The sequence below is a fragment of the Asterias amurensis genome, chromosome 20 (assembly GCF_032118995.1).
Source record: "Asterias amurensis chromosome 20, ASM3211899v1".
In the NCBI taxonomy this organism is placed as follows: domain Eukaryota; kingdom Metazoa; phylum Echinodermata; class Asteroidea; order Forcipulatida; family Asteriidae; genus Asterias; species Asterias amurensis.
This window is the reverse complement of record NC_092667.1, coordinates 9,875,283-9,899,620: the sequence shown is the minus strand read 5'-3', so window position 1 is coordinate 9,899,620 and position 24,338 is coordinate 9,875,283. Positions and strand designations below refer to the sequence as shown.

General features: G+C 39.7%; 2 protein-coding genes across 2 annotated transcripts in view; both read left to right on the top strand.

Annotated features, from left to right (window-relative positions):
- Window positions 1-7,845, top strand: part of LOC139952323 (acyl-protein thioesterase 1-like) — a 46,493-nt gene extending 38,648 nt beyond the window's left edge. The window contains exons 6-8 of the mRNA XM_071951425.1: window positions 394-569; window positions 2,063-2,230; window positions 4,013-7,845. Of these exons, the coding sequence (XP_071807526.1) occupies window positions 394-569; window positions 2,063-2,230; window positions 4,013-4,075 (407 nt within the window). The 3' untranslated portion in view covers window positions 4,076-7,845. The remainder of the gene's footprint in view (window positions 1-393; window positions 570-2,062; window positions 2,231-4,012) is intronic.
- A 2,940-nt stretch (window positions 7,846-10,785) lies between these two features.
- LOC139952358 (probable histone deacetylase 1-A) lies at window positions 10,786-22,718 on the top strand. The gene is made up of 12 exons (XM_071951473.1): window positions 10,786-10,863; window positions 12,697-12,809; window positions 13,324-13,441; window positions 14,111-14,324; window positions 15,712-15,853; window positions 16,410-16,502; window positions 16,885-16,993; window positions 17,629-17,769; window positions 18,196-18,304; window positions 20,028-20,308; window positions 21,502-21,613; window positions 22,220-22,718. The coding sequence occupies exons 1-12, from the start codon at window positions 10,818-10,820 to the stop codon at window positions 22,404-22,406; spliced, it is 1,665 nt and encodes a 554-aa protein (XP_071807574.1). The 5' UTR covers window positions 10,786-10,817; the 3' UTR covers window positions 22,407-22,718.
- The last annotated feature ends 1,620 nt before the right edge of the window (window positions 22,719-24,338 follow it).

Sequence of the window (24,338 nt, the reverse complement as noted above, 5' to 3'; positions counted from 1 at the left end):
GTTCCTGGTTTGATTGGCTGCTTATTGCACCAGCAACATCTTGTCAACCATGGTGCTATGTTTAAAGAATTGAGTTTCATACTTCAAAAGTGTAGATCCACAATACACAATATGGCCGAATCCGAATTGGCGGCTACGGCTACGGTCGGATCGCTGCGCCATCATGCATTGAAGTATAGGGCACCCATAGCAACACCCCTGGCAACGGTCGTAGCCGCAGCCGTAGCCACCAATTCGGACACGGCCTACCTTGCAGTAATGTTGAAGCGTCTTGAGCGTCACTGAGTGGGGGGGGGGTGGGTATGAGGGCTATATAAGAAGTGTCATCTGTTTGTACATGTACTTACTGTCATTTTCTCAACATTTTTTTCTCTCTATTTTTTCCTCCTGCAGTAAATGATTTAATCGACGAGGAAGAGAAACTTGGCATTCCGAGTAATCGCATCATGATCGGTGGATTCTCACAAGGGGGCGCTGTTGCACTGTACACTGCACTCACAAGAAATCGACAACTTGGCGGTCTTGTTGCACTCAGTACATGGCTGCCTTTACACACAACGTTTCCCCAGGTAAAGTTTTTACCGTGAAAACCTTTACATGTATGTCATGCCATCAACGTGCTTCTGATATCTAAGCTTTAAAGACACTTGACACTAATGGTAATTGTCAAAGACCAGTCTTCTCACTTGCTGTATCTCAAAATATGCATAAAATAACCAATCTGTAAAAATTTCAGCTCAATTGGTCATCAAAGTTGCGATATAACTATGAAAGAAAAAAAACACCCTTGTCACACGATGTTGTGTGCTTTGCGATGCTTGATTTCGAGACCTCAAATTCTAAATCTGAGGTCTCGAAACCAAATTCGGTGAAAATTACTTCTTTCTCGAAAACTACGTCACTTCAGACGGAGCCGTTTCTCACAAGTTTTATACTATCAGCCTCTCCCAATTATTCGTTACCAAGTAAGGTTTAGATGCTAATAATTATTTTGAGTAATTACCAATAGTGTCCACTGCCTTTAAGCTATGGTAACTCAGGCATCGGTTTTCACTTTTGAAGGGCCACAACAATGTCCCTCTGGTAAGGGTCACTCTTTGAGGGAAATGTAAATTTGTATGGAACTGTGCAAAGGGCACAAAAGCATAAGCACAGGGCACAACGGCAATTGTTGTGTGTTATTTTTAGGTCTGGTAATTCGAGAAGTTTCCTGGATTGACTAACTTAGCCCAATGTTTGGACTGTATCTTGACTGTGCAGTTGTAGACAATACGTTGACATTTAAATGTACTTCACATAGAAAAACATAGACCACAAAATGTGAATTTATTTACATCAACTCGCATCACTCTTGCACTCAACATTCACCTCAACTCCTTTTCTAATTCCAAACTGACCTGGATGAATAAAATACAACTCACAGCCCTGACTGACTAATATGGAGACTGCTAGCAAACGTGGGGGGGGGGGGGCAAACAAAGGTAGTCAACAAAAAGATTAGATTTTACTTAAGTTTGTCACAACTTAATGAGAGTGAACTTATATTGGGACATCATGTGACTTGTGACTTAACTTGACTAGCACAAGTTTGACTTGTGACTTGACTTGACTTGCAAAAATTTGACTTGTGACTTGTGACTTGGCTTGACTTGAGCAAAAATGACTTGTGACTTGACTTGACTTGACTTGAGCAAAGATGACTTGCGACTTGACTTGACTTGCGAAAATTTAACTTGTGACTTGGCTTGACTTGAGCAAAAATGACTTGTGACTTGACTTGACTTGAGCAAAAATGACTTGTGACTTGACTTGACTTGACTTGAGCAAAGATGACTTGCGACTTGACTTGACTTGACTTGAGCAAAAATGACTTGTGACTTGACTTGACTTGACTTGAGCAAAGATGACTTGCGACTTGACTTGACTTGACTTGACTTGGTTCAGCACTGCATCGGCCCGCTGTATACATGTATCTCAAACTATTTAAGACTTACCCAGTCAGTTTCCCTTGTGGTATACTACTTGATATTATGAACAATCTGTCTTGATTTATCTATTACAGGCTTTTGTTGGTCCTAAGAGAGACTACCCAGTTATACAATGTCACGGTGATTCCGATAACATGGTCAATCTACAGTTTGGAGCCATGACTAGCGCCCTCATTAAAGGTTTCTGTAATGATTACAGATTCAAGAAGTACGATGGTCTGGGACACAGCAGTAGCATTCAAGTGAGTAACAATTGGCATGATTGGTATTCAAGCGTCGGTCAAGTTTCATTTACAGTGTTTTTCATTATTTCTGGATTGGTCATGGATTTTTATTCCAGTGTTGTCTTCAAGTCTGAAAGGAACATTACAGAATTGTTTTTTTGCTAACAAAACAAGTGCTGACAGTGTAAGCACTTTATGTAATCCACCATATACATAAACTAATAAACCTGTAGAAGTTTGAGATCGATCGGTCATCTGGGTCACAAGAGAAAAGTGAAATACCGATTTCAAATTTTGCATTGCATTGATGCCAAAATAAAAATGAATAAAACGCTCACTGAGTGATAAACTCCAAACGCGAAGTTAGATTATTTATTTCTCATAAAATATGACATTTCAGACAGAAATAGTTCAAAGGATGTTTTCAACTATCATCATCATTAGACCGTGTAAGTTTTTTTGTAAATCTGTGATCTTCACAATTTTTTTTTTTTTTCAATTCTGTAACGTTCCTTTAAGTTTGATTTAGTCAGGTCCATGTCAAATGCCAAGCCCCGAACTAATGTGTCCAAAGTGAGACTCAAGTCCAACTCTCAGACTCAATTCCTCCAATTCTCAAATTGAGTCGAATTCTCAGACTTGAGTCAAATTCTCAAATTTGAGACCACTTCTCAAACTTGAAACCACTTCTCAGGGACTCGAGTCCAATTCTCAGACTCGAGTCCAATTCTCAGACTCCAGTCCATTGCTCAGATTTGAATCCAATTCTCAGACACGAGTCCAATTCTCAGACTCGAGTCCAATTCTCAGACACGAGTCCAATAGGGTTACTGTGCTAACTGTGTGGGTGCACATGATATGGTACATTGATTTCAAGCTGGCATAATGCGTCTATCATTCAAAACCACCATGGATAATATTGAATGGTCGGACAGTAGGAGGGTTGACTGTGTACTGAATGTAGGTGCATCCAACGCATGACATATTGCAGGCTGGCATAGTGCGTCCATCATTCACAACCTCCATGGATGATATTAAATGGTCGGACAGTAGGAGGGTTGACTGTGTACTGAGTGTCCACCACATGACATGTTGCAGGCTGGCATAGTGCGTCCATCATTCACAACCTCCATGGCTGATATTAAATGGTCAGACAGTAGGAGGGTTGACTGTGTACTGAATGTAGGTGCATCCACCGCATGACATGTTGCAGGCTGGCATAGTGCGTCCATCATTCAAAATCACCATGGATGATATTAAATGGTCAGACAGTAGGAGGGTTGACTGTGTACTGAATGTAGGTGCATCCACTGCATGACATGTTGCAGGCTGGCATAGTGCGTCCATCATTCACAACCTCCATGGCTGATATTAAATGGTCAGACAGTAGGAGGGTTGACTGTGTACTGAATGTAGGTGCATCCACCGCATGACATGTTGCAGGCTGGCATAGTGCGTCCATCATTCAAAACCACCATGGATGATATTGAACGCTCAGTCAGACAGTAGAATGGTTGACTGTGTACTGAGTGTAGGTGTATTCGCCGCATGACATATTGCAGGTTGGCCAGTGCATCTATCATTCAAAACCACCATGAATGATATTAAATGGATGGACAGTAGGAGGGTTGACTGTGTTCTGAGTGTAGGTGTATTCACCGCACGACATACATGTATACATGCATTTAGCGGGTTGGCACAGTTCATCTATCATGATGATATTGAACGCTCAGTCAGACAGTAGGATGGTTAAAGATGTTCAATAACAAACCAGGGGCTTTTTGATTATTATTCTTACAGGAATTGAACGATGTCAATGAATTTATTGCCAAGGCACTGCCTGGAAACTCCTCCAAGAATTAATGTCTCTCCACCAACGAGATAGACTGCAATCCTGGCAATACATGTACATAATCTTGAAGAAGCGCTCCTTCTGGGTCGAATAAGAGGCACTTTTTAATTCACTTATAATTAAGTTCAGGGTTAAATTGAGCCAGTTATAGTATTTTTTACTGATATTTACTTGTTTAAATTTCTGTCCTAATCCTGAACTGGGCCCAATTTCATGGCTCTGCTTACTGTAAGCACAGAGTCAACGCTTACGGAAGCAGAGAATTCTGTGCTTACGGCAAGCGTATTTCACGGGTGAGCGGCGAATTTTGGCTTCTGCGCGTGCGTACTCCACATTACTTGGCATGCTACGCTAGCGAGGCTAGCGCAGAATTTCGTCGCTTGCACGTAAGCGGTGAATCGTGATCGTAAGCGTAGAATTCGGCGGTAAGGAGAGCCATGAAATGTGGCCCTGGTCAGGAAGTAGCATGTGAAACTTTTCTGTCGATCAATCCGTTTGTCTTAGGGTTGTGCCTTCTAGCCCTTTCTCTTATAAAACCAGTTTATTTTTTTTTTTATTTGAGGTAGGGTCGTATTTTGGTAATAACCTCAAAAAGAAATTGTGTAATTTTTAAGTAAAAGACTATGGTACTGCCAGTAAGCATCCTGTGAAACTATTTTATTATAGAAATCAATGAAAGTACATGCACGTCAACAAATTTGAAACTATTTATATGTTTGTGGTGTCTGTTTGAAAGCTGCCCTAAATATAGACTTGTGGTCAAGTCGTTAAATGTCTGTCGTGTTGAAAGCGTTCCGACTAGTCTATTCTGAATCTCCCTGTGATTCTGCGGGACTACTGCTCTCACGACTACGGTCCATGGAAGTAGAAGCCAGCAGTTTGCACGTTTATGAGTATTTTATTTCATACCAATCATGTATATTCATTTTAGTATATGTACATGTAGCAGCTACAAAACAAAATAGCATGCTGCAAAACAAGATAACATTATTATTGCAGTGTAAAACCCTCCTAAGATTGAACCTTTCTAGGCCTGGCGCTTAACTATAATTGCTTCTCCCCACCCAGGAGTAACAGCGCTGCCAACTCTCTCTGATTCTGCAAAATAGTTCCCTGAAAATAAGTCGATATGTCCATGTTCCGACGAACAAATTTGACAATCTCAAGGATTATGGAAACTTTTTCGCTATTATGTTGAATGTACATATCTCCAGAATTCCCAATTAAAAGATGCAAATGTTGGCGGCTCTGGAGTAAATGGGTACCAGCTGTCGATTTCACAAAAACTCTTCCTAACTTACTTAGGACTAACCTTGAGTTAAGTTCCGTATATCCATAGACGTTAGGATGCGTTAAACCCATCCTAAGTTAAGACGAGTTACTCGTTACTCGTCCTAACTCAAGATAGGATTAAGCGTTTCGTGAAATCAGTTGCTGGGAAGGTAGAGATTGTTGGTGTGCATCGTTTACAACCTGTGCGCCGTTTACATGTAGCTGTATACTCCTGTTGTATCTGGGCATATTTTTACCTAGAAGTCCTCGGCTGGAGGGGTGAGTCGCGCAGCTGTTGTACCAGCGGGGGTAGAACACACTCACTCAATAGAGACATACACCCAGGTTGGATTCAGAAACACGACTGACTCGTGGCTTGGTCGCCCGAGTGCAGCGGCCGAGCCACAGTCATGCATGGATGGTTTATTGCGTAACCCAAGCTCACTACACTCAATGGAGTTGAGATGGTTTCAGGAATGCTTAGAGCCAGACGATGTCTTCAGGCAGTCAGGCTGATCGGCCCATAAGGCTGCAGCGCACACTCTCTCCAATTTGCTCTTTTTATAGCCAGCAGTTTTGCTTCAGCCTAGGACTTTGCATATCAGGGCCAAGTTTCGTAAAGACTGTAAGCACATAATCCTGCTTAGCACAAACAATATTGCTTAGCACAGACAATCTTGCTTAGCACAGACAATCGTGCTGAGCAGAAACAAGTTTCCAGTCCACATTCCATTAAGTTAACATCATTGTGGTGACTGGTTACTCACTCATTGTTTGCTGAGCAAAGAAATTTGTCAAGCATTTTTTCTGCGCAACGGCTTTATCCAATTTGGCCCTGATCTAACAGTTTGTATAGATGCTGTTTATTTTCCATATTATTGCACAACCCTCCAAAATCATCAGCTCAGTACTCTTAGCTTTGTGTTGTTAATTTTATTTAATTTAATTTGTTTTAACCTAACTTCAAGCTGCCCACAAGACCTTGTATGACTTTGGAAGTTTTTCAAGGTTCGTAATTCTACAGTACAATCAACAAACAAAACAAAAGATTGGAGGGCGGATTGCTCACAAATCTAGCTGACAATGACAAATCTAGCCGACAATCTCAAAAAGGCAAAGTGTACCTTTGGTTTGTGGAACGTTAGGTTGTTGTAACCCTGTAAAAAATATATAAACTTAGGCTTATCTGTGAAACTTTCTGTTTAAAGGTGGTGTCTGTATTGAGAAAACAACTGGAACAGATGTCCACACAGGAACACACAATCTGAGAAACATTTCTACGATTGACAAATGTTTTGTATGGGGGGCCTTCACATACTTTTTTCCTGCGTCTGTTATTGTACATGTTTGGATGGTTGGAGTGGGAATTCCTGTATAATTACTGAGGTTTTTTCTTGTTCACTTTTTGTTTATACTGTTCTGTTTTTTTATAACTGCTAATCTTTGACTAATTGCTTTATTTTATTGTAGCTGTAATTTAAACTGAGATTTCTTAAAGTTTGGTTTGTTTATTTAGTTTTTTTTTTAATATTAATTCTTCCATTGCATCATGAAATGAATCTGTGTAGAAAAATGACGGTCTTTCGCATGAGTAAACAGTGAGGATTTTGCCATAGCACTCAGCATTAATGCTAAAAACGCCGTCAGACTACTGGTCAACTTTATCTATGATTTTTTTAAACGTTTGATTGTTTCAATCCTATTACAATGTAGATGAACGATACAATAAAAGTAACATGTGAACATTTCATTTCAAAGCTTTTCACGCTTGAAATTGCCAAATTCTGACTTTCACTTGGGGGGGTGGGGCATGGACATCAGTGGGGAGGGGTAATAATTTGAGGGAGGTGGTATTTAGTGTACAACTAAAGCAGTCATCTGTGCACTATCATGTTACTTCTATGTTATTTTGATAAATTAATATCTTATTGTGTATAGAACTCAACTATGATCTGCTGAGAAAATGGAAATCTGTCCCAAAAATCTTCCCGCCATTCTATGGAAGATTCACAAGAGGGCGCTATCACAATCTTTTCCAGTTCGCCGTCCGTATTTTGGGAGGTGTGCAGAATTTATGCATCGGTCCGCCTTGGTAGCCTATAAACTGCGGAGGATTTGTTTGATATTTTTCTGTATTGAATCATAATTTATTACATTAGTCTTTGATATGGTAATGGTGACGATAGATGATAAGATTTATAATAAGGTTCCGTCAGACCAATGAGTCAACGATGTATTGAACTTGGTGACATTATTTTTCATGCAAAACTTATGGCCCACGAACAGTGTTAATGTTCAAAGCCTTTTGTTATTGCGATTAGCAAGTCATTATTGAACTCAAGTCAAACGAGCCCTTCATTGCGAAAGGCCGTAAGAATAATTATTATGTAACAACTTGAAAGTAAATCTTGATTGATAATAAATAAATCTTGCGTTAAAAAATACCTTCGGCTATAAAGAATTATTTTGTAATGAATTAAAAGAGTGAGTCGATGTGAACTTAAGACAATGATTGTGTTTGTAAATATGAAAGAGTGTTGATTATTAATTGTTTAAGTTCGTCGTTCGTACCACGAACTGACCTAACTCGTTCACTGTTTTAGAAAACGTGTTCGGAGAAAATCATGAATGAAGTTGCACTACTTTTCAAACCGCTCTTTCGGAGTCTGCTTTACCAACTTTATTGTATTATTTTAGAATGAAAACAAAGCTGAATACTTTATTCATACGGAACTATTAATGTGTTTCATCCCTGAAACTATTTTAATTAGTAATTAATTCCTAAACAAAACAGATAGGTCACTTTGTGAAAATGAAAATTTCATTTTAGCATGCAGCGCGCTGTGTACAAACCAATGCGTAATAGAGACCTATCGAGATCGGTCACTTTGTGAAAATACTATATACGCTTCCTTCGTGGTACGAAAATTTTCACGCGCGCCATAAAGCGACGTATCCAGATAGGTCACTTTGTGAAAAGACAAACAAATCTAGCGATGCGTCGTTCTTCCTAATTAGTGTAATTACCAAACTATTACATATTAGGCACTAAAACTTGCTGATAATGTTAACAGCATTGAGTTTGTCAATAATTTGTTTTTAAAATAATTTGCAAAAAAATGTGTGATTTGTCAGTTAGGTCAGTTCGTGGTACGACCGACGGATTGATTTACATGCCTTGTGAGAGAGCCTAACTCAATCAGCTGGATTCTATAATGATGCCCCTATCCATACCCTATAATAATAATGGATCAATGAACTAATCCAAAAGGCTGGGCTTTCACCGGGCTGCTTGGCTTTGTTTCATTAGGTTTGATTTTGAAGAAGAAAACAAATTTTGACAAATTTTTCTTTAAGTTTTTGTACAGAAAGGTACTTCCAACCATGTTCCAACCACCCTACACAACGCACTCCGCCCTAGACACAACCCTGGATGATTCGCTAACCACTTATATTTTTGCCCTGCCGAAGATTTACCGCTATGCTATAGCCTAGCAAATAATGGAAGTTGTGGCCAGCCATGTTGAGCCGTTAGCGACCAATCTTCAGTTCGTGGCAATGAAAGTTACGCAACCAAGCATTTTCGTGAAAAGTGTAGGTCGTCATCGCGCGCGATACTTCACCCCTCTATTTCTTCCTCCGTGCTTCACCGAACCAATACAAGGTCTGTGCCCGTTCCTGGAAACCTTCCTGGTTTTTGGGGTGTTTTTTTTTTTAGGTTTGTGGGTGCCGTGTTTTGTCATGGTATCCGTGAGGCGTGGCATCAGCCGAACCCCATCAGCCGACCTATAGCATGTCCTCCCCTCCGTGCGCGGTAAATCCTTTATTTTTAATTTTTAAATGTCACATAAGTGGGGGCAGGGGATCGGGAAGTGTGGGTGCCTGGTCAAATCGACCATTAGCTCATCCAAAAAATCGAAATAATTTGTCCAGGCAATATCATCCAAGTCAACCTCTGCTCTGAGACACTTTCCCGCCAATTCTTGTTTAGACCAGGATTAGCAATAGTAAATAATCAGCAAAAAACACAACTGTCATAATGTGGGGGAAAACGGGTTGTTTTAAAGCCATTGGGCACTTTCGGTACAGAGTAAAAATAAAGGTAATGGTGAAAAACTTCTCTTGTAATAATTATTATTCCATGAAATGCTTTACTTTTTGAGAAAACATTAAAACAATATCAATTCTCGATATCGAGAATTACGGATTTTTTTTTTAAACACAGTCATGACACGACGGCGAAACGTGCGGAAACAAGGGTGGGTTTTCCCGTTATTTCCTCCCGACTCCGATGACCGATTGAGCCTTAATTTTCACAGGTTTGTTATTATTTTTATTTTATATATAAGTTGTGATACACGAAGTGTGGGCCTTGGACAATACTGTTTACCGAAAGTGTCCAATGGCTACAAAATTAATTTCGAAAGACATAAAAATAGGCCTATTACCCCCTCCAACGTTTGGGAAATCCCTAAGGTTTTTGGGGATGGGGGGATCAATTCAATTCAATTCAATTCAATTGTTTATTGTCACACATATAAATACATATACAGTGAAATTCACTTCGGCTTGCGAGTCTAAAAATATTAACAATCAAAAATTACAAAAAATACAGAAAACCCTAAAACCACATAGGCATACAATAACGAACAAATATGCAGAGAGACAATAACAGTAACAAAATTGCAAACCCCCAAAACAAATTAAAAAGTATTAATCATTAAGTAACCTTATTGCACTGGGATAAAAACTATTGCGAGTACGGTTGGAGTCGGCTCTGATCGCTCTATATCGCTTACCTGATCTCATTAATTCAAACAAACTGTTCGCAGGGTGAAATTCATCCGAAATAATAGATCTAGATTTCTTCAGAACCCGAGCAGTATAAAGTTTATCCAAAGCAGGAAGCTCACGACCAATGATAAAGCTAGCAGTACCGACTACACGATTGAGGCGTTTTCGGTCATCTGCCGTGGTGTTGCCATACCAGACAGTGATCGAGAGTGTCAAAATACTCACAACAACTGCCCGATAAAACTTTACCAGCAAATCTTGGCTGACACGAAAACTCCTCAATCTTCTAAGAAAGAACAACCGTTGCTGGGCCAAGGTCAAGGTCACATCGTTATAAAAACTCTTTGAATAATCCTTTTTACTGCTATTTGTGGCAAACAAAACTTGGTATACATATCCATAAACTCAAAGCCACACCCTAACCCCGCCATTTTCCCACCCTTCCTTAAAAAAAAGGTTTGGAGAGGGGGGGGGGTGCGAGGGGGGGGGGGGGCGCCCCCCTTTGAAACAATAATCTTTTTATCGATTGAAAACTGCACTAAAGCGCACTGGTACCTATTTCACAGGGTTAGCTATACGTATTGGAAATGTTGTGAACCAGCGGAGACTTGGTGCACTGTTTTTGTATTGTTCGTTTTGTGCACAAACACTGGACTCAGTCGCTCCAGTCGTGCACAATTTAGCGGCATGGCGTCCACCGGCAGCAAGAAAAGAGTGTGCTACTACTATGATGGTAAGCTTTTTCAGGGTTCCTTGACACTATTGACAAACTTGGAATTTACTGTTAGATGAAGTAGATCAATTTTATTCTGAAAAGATGTCTTATTGAGGAGTATTTTTATCATTTTTCTTTTAGTGTCACTGTTTGAAATTGTTGACTAAAGCGCCGTAGTAGAGTAGTATGGTTCCCTATTTTTTTTGTATGCTGATATGCGCTGTTTGCTGTCTGGGAACAAGGTCAAATGTTTTGTTGTAAAACTGGTGAATGAAATTTAATGTGGACAACTTGATTTAAGGTTGTCAATTCTAGAAAATATTTACAACGGTACCATCTGTTGATGTTTTGAGGTAAAATAATCCACTGCACTGAACTACAGGGATTGAAGCTCAAAATTGTCACCCCATCGGCATCATTCAGAATCATACACGACTGACTGTTTTAATTTGAAGAATTTGGAGACCTTGGTGTTTGTTGGCAATTGGAAGCAAGGTCAAGGACATGACATTGAATAACATTTTATTTTTATGACATGCAAACAGCTGTGGCAAATTTGAATTTTCGGCGATTATCTCAATGTTTTTGAGTGCTTTCATCATCTGCAGGGATATCCAGTGAATTGAATTAGTTTTTTTATTGTTTAATCAACTAAACTAGTCTTACTTCACTTCAGGTTTTTGATGTATAGTTTTGTCACATCATGGAAGTGGGCTTTTTCCGGACCTTATTTGACTTGTTACTTGAGTTTCCTTATTAAAATTAAACATGTGACTAACTCCATGGTTATATCATGATGTCACTTTTAATTTATTATTGTGAATTTTTTTTACAACAATTATTAGAGCATAAAATCGGTCCTACTAAAAGCTGACAACAAGCTGAAAAAAACAAACTTACACGGTGAGCAGTTAGACGCCATCTTGGCTTAAGAACCGTGTTTCGACACTGTCCATTGTGATACAGGTAGATTTAGCTCTTACCAACAACCAGGGGCGGGCGTTTTGTGAAGACCTTCACTACACTGTGTGCACAGTGATGCCCGTCCTGTGTTGTAAGCACCAATCTATCTTACCCGCATCATAATGGACTAGTCGAAACACTGTTTTTACGCCAAGATGGCATCTGACCGCTCGCAGTGCAAGTGTTCTTTTTTGTGCTGGCTAAAATTTCAGACTTTTCTTGAGGTTTTGCCACTACATTTCTTTTTGATATTATAAAGCGCACATAGTTCTAATAAGCCTTTGGTTTATTTGCTGTTTTTGAGGTATTTGAAACTTGTTATCAGCGTGTTGTCGGCACTGTGGGCTTGTTGTCGGCTTTTAGTAGGACCCCATAAAATGCATACGTAAATGCAATTATTTTTACATTTCAATTCAGTTTCAAGTCCCTTTCCACCTTTTTCATTTATAAATAAACTTTAAATGCAAAGTTAACTTTTAAAATTTTAGGCTGATAATATATTTGGTGTGTTTATTTCATCTTAAACCACGTCTAGACATTAAAAATTGTGGGAAAAATGAACAACAATTTGATAATCTTAACATCCTTAACCAGTTCACATTAGATGCCAGGTTAGCACACCAATTGTACACCAGATTGGGGTGGGAGATATGACTTGTAATTTTATTTCACAATTATATAAATCAAATTGCAATTAGGACTCTCATCAGCATTTTCCGAAATTTTTCCTCAAAACCTTCAAGTTTACTTAAATCAGGCTGAGGTCATGCTAATGAATAGACAAGCTAGGTGGTCCTGCTGACTTTTCACCGAAAAAAGTTTTGGGGAAACCCTGGCACATTTCAAGTATTTGTATTCTACATGCATTTTATCCTCTTTGTTTTGCAGGTGATGTAGGGAACTACTATTATGGGCAAGGCCACCCAATGAAACCTCATCGCATACGCATGACACACAACCTCATCCTCAACTATGGACTCTACAGAAAAATGGAAATCTATGTAAGTTTTGAAACAGTAAATTACTCTTGTGTCTTGCCTACCAACATAATGTTTGCCAGAGGGGTGTTTGGGTGTCTTTTGGACAACCTGTTTTATCTGTGTTATTTTCTTCGTTCCATTAAATATTCAAGATAAAACCATTTAACGTATTATTCCAAGTTGCACTGTAGGTCTTTTGAAGCCAAGTCGAAAAGACTATAAGCATTTCAGTTGAACTCAGCATGCTTTTCGTGAACTTTGGGTTTAGAATGCCCATCAGTTCTTCTCTTTTCAAAATCGTCAGATAAAACCAGTTAAATGTCCCCGATCGTTTCAAACAAGGTGGAACTCGTTCGAGTAACTCGTCATATCTTAGGATTAATCTTAGTGTTTTCGTGCTACAGTGCAGGGCTGGGACTCTTCTTAAGTCTTAAGATTAATCCTAAGTTACGAAGAGTTTGGTGATATCGACGGCTGACGTCTTAAATGTGAAACTAAGTGTAACTCAGCTTTTCTAATTATTTCTGATATGCAGAGACCCCACAAGGCTGTGATGGAAGAAATGACCAAATACCATAGCGACGATTACATCAAGTTCCTACGGACGATCCGACCAGACAACATGTCTGAGTATACCAAACAAATGCAGAGATGTAAGTATGTGCGAGGCTCCTTGCCAGAACCAGGCACTTCTTGCTAAGGGGGTACAAGTGATTCGGGAGAAATGAATTACATTCTGGACCTTCGCAGCGTTGCCCTTAAAAAAAAAAACCAGAAGAGTAGTCTAAGTGGTCCGGCTGGCTGGTGTTGGGAAAACATCCTATAGGCCCCCTTGCAATACGCGCAGCGTACTCACATGTGTGCATATCCTGGGTGTCATTTTGGGTGTCAAAATCATTTACAAACATGCACAAAAGAGAGTTGAGATGGCACTGTGTCGTGGATCTCCCGTATTGCTAACTTCACTTGACTTCATTGTTACATCCTTGAGTTGTTCATTAATCAGGGATGTGATTTCGCTGTTTTTAACCGGAATTCTGTTTTTGGTTTTTTTTTCATTTAAAAAGATTTAAAATCATTTTTTTTCTGCCCCTCCCCCCCCCCAAAAAAAAAAAGAAGAAAAGAAAAAAAGGAAAAAAAATTATACAAAACTGAAGGTAAAACCATATACTTATAATAATGTCCCAGATTGCAGGGTAGGGCTTTAAAACCAAAGATAAATACAAATATTGGGCTTCATGCTTGCAAGTTTGAGCTTGCATGCTTCACGCTTCAAATCTTATCCTTGAATAATACATACCAATTTATGTATTTGATTACAGTCAACGTTGGTGAAGATTGCCCTGTATTTGATGGTCTCTATGAGTTTTGTCAGCTCTCTGGGGGTGGGTCCGTGGCGGGAGCAGTCAAACTCAACAAGCAACAGACAGACATCGCCATCAACTGGGCTGGGGGGCTCCATCACGCCAAGAAATCTGAGGCTTCGGGATTCTGTTACGTCAATGACATTGTGCTAGCCATTTTGGAACTGTTGAAGTAAGTCACAACTGTTAGGGCCATTAAAGGCAGTGGACACTATTGGTAATTACTCAAAATAATTGTCATCATAAAACCTTACTTGATTATGAGTAATGGGGAGAGGTTGATGGTATAAAACATTGTGAGAAACAGCTCCCTCTGAAGTGCCATAGTTTTCGAGAAAGAAGTAATTTTCCACGAATTTGATTTCGAGACCTCGGATTTAGAACTTGAGGTCTCGAAATCAACCATCTAAACGCACACAACTTTGTGTGACAAGGGTGTTTTTTCTTTCATTATTATCTCGCAAGTTCGACGACCAATTGAGCTCAAATTGTCAGAGGTTTGTTATTTTATGCATATGTTGAGATACACAAACTGAGAAGACTGGTCTTTGACAATTACCAATAGTGTCCACTGCCTTTAAGTATTGTTTGAAGCTTTGCATGGTGTGGAGAAATAGGAAGCAATTATAAATAAATAGTAAACTTGCGGGTTCAACCATGTGTAAACCCAACACTCACACAAATGAGATTTACACATGGTTGTATACGCAAGTTTACTGTATTAATAGTTTCTTCCTGTGTTAGGGCCATGTCACACAAGGCTTTTCACAGGCAACCGGTTCCACGCAATCTCAAAGAAGAAAAGTCATTCACATTTCAATGTTCAGGTTTTATTCTTGGGGACTGGAATAGTTTGAAGAAAGACTTGTGTGCTACCAAAGTGTTTCTTTTGCATGCACTGCAATTGGTTGCCTCCGAATTGCCCGTAAAAGTTGGCTTGCATTACAAGGCCCGTACACAACTTGGGGTTAACAAAAGTGTACCCATATTTGATTGCCATATTTACCTACTTGCATAAGTTTATACAACTGTTTGTAGTTTTTAATATATGAAAGTGGTAACTGTTAAGTATAAGTGAAACAATCTAAGAAATTATTTTTCAAAATATGGTCTAAAAACATGTGCAAAACTAATTTGAAAAAGAATGCTCTTTCAAATCCATCCACTTTTAGGCTAACCTGATAAAAATCTTTAGGTAGATGTTTTGAGCAACATGCCTTATACATGTAGTCTTGTGTATTTTCTTTCAAAATTTAAGCCCTTTGAAGTTATTACAATATTCAGATGCATGTCTTGTAGTCAGTGCTGGAATAACCTTAAGGAGTGACTAAACTTCTTAGTTGAAGTTTGCGGTAGCACCATGTGTATATGTCTTTTGAGTGGTGTCAGTTTTAAAAAGGACCTGTAGTTGACAACTACAGTTCTTTTCAGAACCAACACTACTCAAAAGAGATTTCCAAATGATGCTACCGCAAATCTCTCTTAACTATACTGCCACCGTGCAAAGCTTCAAATCCTACTTACTAAACTTGTTTTTCTTTTTTTTCTTTTCTCGCCAGATATCACCAGCGTGTCCTATACATTGATATTGACATCCATCACGGTGATGGTGTGGAAGAAGCTTTCTATACCACAGACAGAGTTATGACTGTATCATTCCATAAGTATGGTGAATACTTCCCTGGTACCGGGGACCTCAGGGTAAGTCAAGACTACTACGGCCATAAATAAGGGAATAAAAGGGTAGCGACGAGTTCTTTCACGGCCGGTTAAAGCCGGCAGGGTCTAATTGCCAGTCGGCTCGGGCCTTTAGCGCACGGCAATGACCCTGCAAGGTTTTAAACGGACGTTTAAGAACGAGGCACTACTCTTTTATTCCCAGTCATAAATGCCCTTTTGTTAAAAAATGTTTAAAAAAATACAGTTACAGACACTTTGACAGTTGAAAGTTCAAGGTTTGAAATATTTTTTCAAAAACTTTGTGAAGAGTCTGTTGCGCGTGGGTTGTGTGTACGCGTGCGCGCTTAGAAATAGATTACGCCCGCGCGCTTAGAAGTAGATTACGCGCTGTTACTAAGAGCTATGAATTGCGTTCCGCGTGATTATCTTGTGCGCCTGACACGCGGAAGCCAGCCGGTTATCAATCTCTGGTACGGTTTCTTTCAGATTATGTCGAAAGGAGAAATAGTCAAGTTAGTTGGAATGATTTTGTTCAAGTTGATTTTTAAGTGTATGGTTTCTTTTTGCCCCATAATAGGACATTGGTGCTGGGAAGGGTAAATACTACGCCGTGAACTTTCCCTTGAGAGATGGAATCGACGACGAATCTTACGATCACATCTTCAAACCAGTAAGTCATCCTTAATATTAAATAAATAATTGTAACGCTCAGTTCAGTTGAGCGAGAGGATGTCTTCAGCCGACGCCTTCTCGGGAAACTCTGATGGTCGTCTTCCACGCATCCCGGTCCAGCATCAGCGTCCTAAGCTCGGATGCTTCCTGTTGTGTAGCGTCCTTCTTCAGCTGGTCTACGAATGAAGTTCTTCTCCTGCCCTTATTCCTGATTCCGTCAATGTAAGGCTAATCATCATCAATGGAAGCTGAGAACCTGAATTGCGAAGGACGCGTCTGCAGTGCCGGCCGCCAGTGGCAGCCAGCCCCATTGGCCCTTACATGACCATGGAGCCCGAGTTGCTGAATCGGTATACTGATTTGTTGTTGATTTGTTTCAGATCATGTCTAAAGTAATGGAGATGTACCAGCCCAGTGCTGTTGTTCTTCAATGCGGTGCAGACTCGCTCTCAGGGGACAGGCTGGGATGTTTCAACCTCACACTCAAAGGTAATGTCAGCACTAAATGGTTTCAAATCCCACTAATTTTTCTTTGTTTTTTAAATTGACTCCAAAGTAGTTTTCTTCAGGTCACGAAAAGCCATGGGACACTTTCGGTAAACTGTATTGTCCAAAGGCCCACACTTTGTGTATCACAACTGATATAAAAAATAACAAACCTGTGAAAATTTGGGCTTAATCGGTTATCGGAGTCGGGAGAAAATAACGGGGAAAACCCACCCTTGTTTCCGCCGATTTCGCCGGTTCATGACATGTGTTTAAAATAAATTTGTAATTCTCGACAACGAGAATTGATAATTGTTTTAATGTTTTCTCGAAAAGTAAAGCATTTCATGGAATAATATTTCAAGAGAAGTCTTTCACCATTACCTTCTGTAAACCCTGTAAGTTATTTGTAAATCTGTGAACTTTTTTCTTTTTTTTCTGTGCCGAAAGTGTATAATGGCTTTAAGTGTGTTGAATTCACGAAACAGTACAACCTGCACAGTCAACATAGGGCTTGATGGCTCAGTTGCAAGAGTTGGTTCAAATCCAACTCAACAAAGTTAATTTTTCTTTGTTCTTTTCTCAATAAGACTGCCTTTGAAATAAATTGACTCCAACACCATTTGTTACTTCTTCAGGTCACGCTAAGTGTGTTGAATTCATGAAACAGTACAATCTGCCATTGCTTCTTCTTGGCGGGGGTGGCTACACAATCCGCAACGTCGCTCGCTGTTGGACCTATGAGACAGCCACTGCCCTAGGGGTCGAAATTGCAAATGGTGAGTAAAAACGAGTATTAGAAATAGGCCTGAGCGACTAGTGAATTTAACTATTCAACTAATCACACCTCAAATAGTAGTCCCGACTATTCTTGAAGTAGTCGTGAATGTTTGTCGTCGTTATATTGGGGGGTTAGTCGTCCTTACTCGCAGCTAAGAGCTGAATTGCGAAGGACGTGGCTACAACGTGTTTGAGAAGCAGGCATGCAAGGGCGCATTCAGCTGCCAGCCAAAATTGTGAGAATTAAACAGTACATAGAAATGTAACACAATCTAAACAATATAATCTTAAAGCAAATAATAAATAATTAACTAGGAATGAACTATACAACAGAGGAGCGAGAGCATGAGGCTGTTAGAGTAGAGGTCCATTCTTTGTTACATTTAGTTTTAATTGTCAACTGTAATTGTTGTGTATGTATACAGAGCTCCCGTATAACGACTACTTTGAGTATTTCGGACCAGATTTCAAACTTCATATCAGCCCATCAAACATGACCAACCAGAACACTGGGGACTACCTCGACAAAATCAAGTAAGTTCTGGTTTTTTTGTTTTATCATTTCTTTGGCTACTTTTCCATAATCCCTAAACATGGTAGACCCTTTTGGAATCAAAGATCTATGCCTTATTTTATAGAGCATGCAGAATATATTGCCTTTCAACGAGGGACTTTTGGGACACTTGGTGGCAGCAGACTTACCAGGTTAATCCATTGTTTTCGGTAATGTGCGCATGCTTAGAACTACGTAAACAATGGAAATTTACCTGGTAAGTCTGCTGCCACCTAGCGTTCCAAAGTCTCCCATTGTCTAGTAAGTAAATAGTAGCAAGTTGATGGTAGCTTGGTTGGTAATCATAATAATTATAATAGTAGTAATAGTATCAAAGTCTTATATAGCGCACGTATCTACCAAACAAGGTACTCAAGGCGCTGAGTGTTTTCCAGCTTTCAGAAAGAAAGGTTATTGCAGTGATGAATTTTGAGACCCAATTAGTTAGCACCTTATAAGGGTTTACAAGGTGTTATGGTGCAACAACAGATAAATTGTGCACACTTGCAATACGATACTGTTAAATATATTCTGATTCTTCACATCATAATTATGGGTGGAAATATATGTTGTTGAATTGTATTGAATTGAATTGAATTGAATTGCAGCCTGTATGATGCGGTTCACTGATGTGTCTCACTCTTTCCATTAATAGACCGATCCATTAAGCTCCGCCCCATTGTGTATTGACCAATCACAACTCCACCCCCAAAAGGTCTGACCCCAAAAGGTCTGACAATATAAAGTCTGACATGCGTGTGCGTATGCTCGACACGCCTGGCAGAGTTGTGCAGAATGGCATTGGAGAGGCTCACGTGTTCTTGCTTATACGTGTGCCGTGGGCAGAGCCTAATGGATTGGTCTATTGACCCCTTCCACGCGCATCACCTTGGCGACTGATGCCACGCTCACCATGTTGGTGGTCAATAGTCTTACGTGTAAACGTCGCGTCACCTAAAAATGCACGCTTCACTGAATATCACACGTTGACATTGACCACCAAAATGGCGCATCCAATATTATTCTGATGATGACATCAGGTCAAATGGGTCAATTGGCCTTAGTAGGATATTCTGATTCTGAAGATCATCATGTATGTTTTAAGAGATATGTGAAATTGAAATGTATGTTATTGAATTGAATTGAAATGAAATTAAATAATCGGGTTTGCATTTCCTTGTTTTGATTCTCTTTCCTGTTCTCTTCCCATTGTTTGTTTTTATTTGTTTGTACTGTAAAAATTGCCTACATTTATATTTATATTTTATATTTCTACCTATATTTATACTTGTTAGAAACATTTTAGTTTACCCATTTTAGTTATGTGTGTAAAGCACTGTATATTCTGTTATTTCTAATGGTTTAGTTGTTAATCTGTCTTTGATATGACCCATGGGAAACCAGTAGTTACCACTGACTAGGCCACCCAGTTGAAATAAAAAATAAATGTTTACATAAATAAATAAATAATTATGAAGATAGAATGTTATTATGAATATGATTAAGTTAAATCATGATAGGCCTAGAGTTAAGCAGATGCCATGGTCTTTATTGCCCAAGTCTTGGCCTTTGTGCCTGTTTAGAAATTGTCCTAGGGCAAATTGTCTTTTGGAGTTGCCCTTTTCTAAATAATAAAATGGGACCATGCCCTCTCAAAGCTGAAATTCCATGCCTGACATGTTTCTAACATTATCCTCAAAACAGAACAAGGTTGTATGAGAACATGCGTATGATCCCGCACGCCCCCGGCGTTCAGATCCAACCCATGATGGAGGATGCTCTCCATGACGACAGCGATAACGACGAGGACGACCAGCCCGATAAGCGCGTGTCCATCATGTCACGGGATAAACGCATCGCTTGCGACGAGGAGTTCTCCGATAGTGAAGACGAAGGAGAAGGCGGACGTCGAGACATCAGGACCCATCGACGTAAGAAGGCTCGCCCCGAGCAAGACATGCAAGCTAAAGACGCCGCTGAAAAAAGTAAGACCACGTCATCCTCAGTCTTCAATAAAAATTATTTTGGGTTAGAACAAAGGAAGATTGATTGGAGAGGGGCTTGAACCAATAACCTCTAACTTAGCGTACCGGTGCTCTACCAACTGAGCTAGCCCTATGTTGGCGGTTCCCCTATTAGTTAATTATTCTTGGGGGTGCCAGTCACAAGCCATATAATCATTTGCTGCTGTTTTTCTTTGCTCAAACCCAAAACTCTTTAAAACTTACTAGTCGGTTTCCCTTGTGGTTTACGGGCATGTGAGACTTCCTGTTTTCAGCTGATTTCCTCTTTTGGGGTTTTGATTTTCCTCTTTTTTTCCTCACTTTCTGTGTACAAAAGTATGGAATGTTCTCTATTTCTCTTTTTTTCTGTCGCGGTTTTCTCTTTTCCTCTTTTTCATGGATAGTAACTCACATGCATGGGTATATTACTTTTTAAAAAAACTGGAAGCCATAGTACATGTTCAATTCCATTGAGCTGCTTAAGTTGCTTTTAACGACTTTCTGCTCAGCAAAAATTAGCAGGAGACCAGTCACGGATGGTACATTGGGAAATGGTATTTTGGCTGGTAAACTAATATGTGTGTGTGTAGCAGTTGTCGCGTAGCTGACATTGTCAGTTCCGTTTCTGCCGTTTTTACTATTCTTCCAGTCAGCTCTGTCCATTCCTTTTTTGACAGAAGTCTTAGGTAGTCCAACCCAGTGTTGTGCTGTGGTAAACTTATAATATTGTGGTGAACTAATAAACAAACAAGTATTATTTATATTTTTAATGGCAGTGGACACTACTGGTAATTACTCAAAAAAATTATGAGCATAAAACCTAACTTGGTAACGAGTAATGGGGAGAGGTTGTTAGTATAAAACATTGTGAGTAACGGCTCCCTCCGAAGTGGAGTGATTTTGAGAATTCAGATTTAGAATTTGAGGTCTCGAAATCAAGCATCTGAAAGCACACAACTTCGTGTGACAAGGGTGTTTTTCTTTCATTAATATCTCACAACTTCGACGACAGATTGAGCGCAAATTTTCACAGGTTTGTTATTTTATGCATATGTTGAGATACAGCAAGTGAGAAGACTGGACTTTGACAATTACCAATAGTGTCCAGTGCCTTTGCGACGTCTAATTAGCTTGAATTGATGTTGATTCGTGATGGGTTTACTTGATTTGAAAAGGTGCAGAGGCTCGTAAAGAGAGAGATGAAGCAGCCAGTAAAGAGAAGGCAGCTAGTACTGCTGCAGAGGCAGAACCTATGGAGACTGCCAACACTGATGCAGCTGCTAAAGGGTAGGTATATATAGTTAGACTGCTCTCTGAGGATTAAGGCGGACACTAGGCCCAATTTTAATAGCTCTGCTAACCGCCAAATTCTGTTCTTATGATCGCCTAGACTGGGCCCCTGTCTTTACCCGCAAGGATAAAGACGGGCCCAGCTTCTCAGATCCAGTGATTCCATAAGATACAATGAGGTTGGATATACGTGCACAGTGACATGAGCATAGATGCCCAAACAGTTCATTCCTGTCACGTCGACAATAGAATTGGACTGCGTGTCTCTATCTGAAATGTATGGGGTCAAAGGTCAAAACACACGCCGGGTTGCGCCAGTTTTGATGCCGGTCGTTGGCGTTATTCACGAGCCTCAAAGTCTGACGTCAGGCGTTCATGCTTATGTAGAGAATACTCTGAACCAGTGGCATGACCAATTGTTTCAGTTCATCGACTGAATGAATTGGATACATTTCACAGGGTGACATTTTGATGCATTTTAATTTCAACTGTGTTGCATCTAGCAGGGTTTTCATTTTAGCTGTGTTACATTTGGAAACATTTAGCAGGTTGAGTAGAAAACAAATGTAATGTTTTTGTATTTTCTCCACCTTAATGCAACAGAGGTGATGCTGAGAAACCGGTACCCGACGCCCAGAAGTCCACAGAGAGTAAAGAAGACAAACCCGCTCCAGCTGCCAAACCAGATCCGGCTGCCCCCAAGGAAGATGCCCCCAGTGCGCCCGTTGCCCAAGCTGTTGTACCGCCCACAGCTCCTGCCCCATCAACGGAAGAGAAGATGGAGCATTGAAATCAAGAAAACTCTAGATGTAGTCTTCAGGGTCCAAGTTCATAAAGCCGTAAAGCAGAAAATACTGCTTGGCAAATTTACTTGCTAAGCTAAAATTGAGCGTGGCACCAGTTGCACCAATGTAACTTTTATGGGATTGCGGATGGTAACCAGTTTCTGTTGAGCAAGATTTTCCTATGCTTAGCAAGTTTTTATGCTTACAGGCTTTGTGAAGTTGTGCCCGAGATGTAATTTTTAGTTTATATGGGATATGGATTGCCTCTGAGGAGGTCATTTTGATAGTGGAAGGTTCTTGACTACTGTCTCTTGAAAACAACCGTGGGTGGGGGGGGGGGGGGGCGCTAGGTGCGGACTGCAATAGTTGTCCACCTTTCCCACATGATTACATTACACTGTCAATTCTTTTAGTTGTTTTACCCGATTTCAGGATTTTCTCAAAATCTCCATGGGCCTTTAAATATTTTTGAAAAAAGCATTTAGCAGTCACCAGAGGGAGCCAGAAATAGACCACATTGTGTCCTAACTCTGTAGCTTTGTATGTCTGTAAACCTCCTAAATTGTAAAATCTGGGGAGGTTCCCTATCTACAATAAAAAGAACCTACAGGCTCGCAAGCCTTTTTAAAGGAATTTTCACATCAGTCAAATGCACTCTGCAAACTGTGTTATCATCTGCTTGTTATCGGTTTAACACAACAATTTAAAGAACTAGAGTGAATTCCTACACCAAATTATACACAGCATTCATTCTTTTGTATCTGTTTTTTGAACCTGTTTATTTTGTATGGAATTGTGGAGTACTTTCTCCTTAAGAGTGTGGTTACGGGGGGTCCTGGGTCTGGCAGTGTTAACATTTCTTTTGGAGATGTACTATATTTACTATTTATGAACATGTACATGCATTTTTATGTTTTTTTTTCTTTTTCCGTGGATAGAAATGCAGTCGGATGTTTATTGTTATGTAGCATTGAAAGGCTTTGGGTACTTTTTGTTGTGCACAAAAACACAATTTCCACAGATTTACTTTAACGCTACAATGAAGATAATGATGGTAGAAAGCTTCCCTTTAAAAATATAACTTGCTGAGGTGCTGTAGTTTTTGAGAAATGAGTAAAACAAGTCCCAAAAATAATTTATGTCTCAGTGAGACGAAAACTATTTTTGCATGTAAAAATGTATTAACCAGTTACGGTAACGTTTTACATGCTAAAACTGACACAAAAACTATTTTTGTGACGTTAAATCTGTGGACATTGTGTTACAAAAAGTACCCAGACCCTTTAAGTTAAAGATTGTCTTCTTTTTTTTCCACTGAATTTAGAACAGACAAGTGTAGATTTATCCAATAACTTTAGGTTATTTTTTTGTAACTTGTCACTCAACCGTTAGGGTCTGATTCTTGAATACTGTGTATATAAATGTAGCCTGAACGTCTGACGTCACACTTCGAGGCTCGTGAATAATGCCAGAGACCTGCCTCGAGACTGGCGTGTATATTCAACTTTGACCTACCCTCATTTCACATAAAAATTTGCAGTCGAATTCTATTGTGGACGTGACAGCAGTGACTGTTTGGGCATCTTCTGTCACTTCATGTTTATCCAATGAATATCATTGTATCCAATGGAATCACTGGATCTAAGAGCAGGGACCTGTCTTTATCCTTGCGGATAAAGACAGGAACCCAGTCTAATATAAACAAAGTTTGTCCAATGCAGGTTTTTGTGAACACAAACGGTTATAAACGCTTTTTTTTTAGACCAACTCGTCCGATCCAAGGCAACGTGTTCCTTTAAGCCTGGGTCATACCTCCTGCGAATGCTTCGTACAAAGCTAAGTTTCTTGCGTCATAAAAGGAAAAAAAAGTGCAAACCGATTATTGTGTCACCAAATATTGCATTCGCAGGAAGTATTAACCATGCCTTAAACGACGA

Excerpts from the sequence above, each read along its gene's own strand:
- LOC139952358 (XM_071951473.1), top strand. The coding sequence starts at position 10,818 with ATGGCGTCCACCGGCAGCAAGAAAAGAGTGTGCTACTACTATGATG. Across the intron at positions 10,864-12,696 it reads AGTGTGCTACTACTATGATG|GTGATGTAGGGAACTACTAT; the intron begins GTAAGCTTTTTC and ends TTTGTTTTGCAG. Across the intron at positions 16,503-16,884 it reads ACGATCACATCTTCAAACCA|ATCATGTCTAAAGTAATGGA; the intron begins GTAAGTCATCCT and ends GATTTGTTTCAG.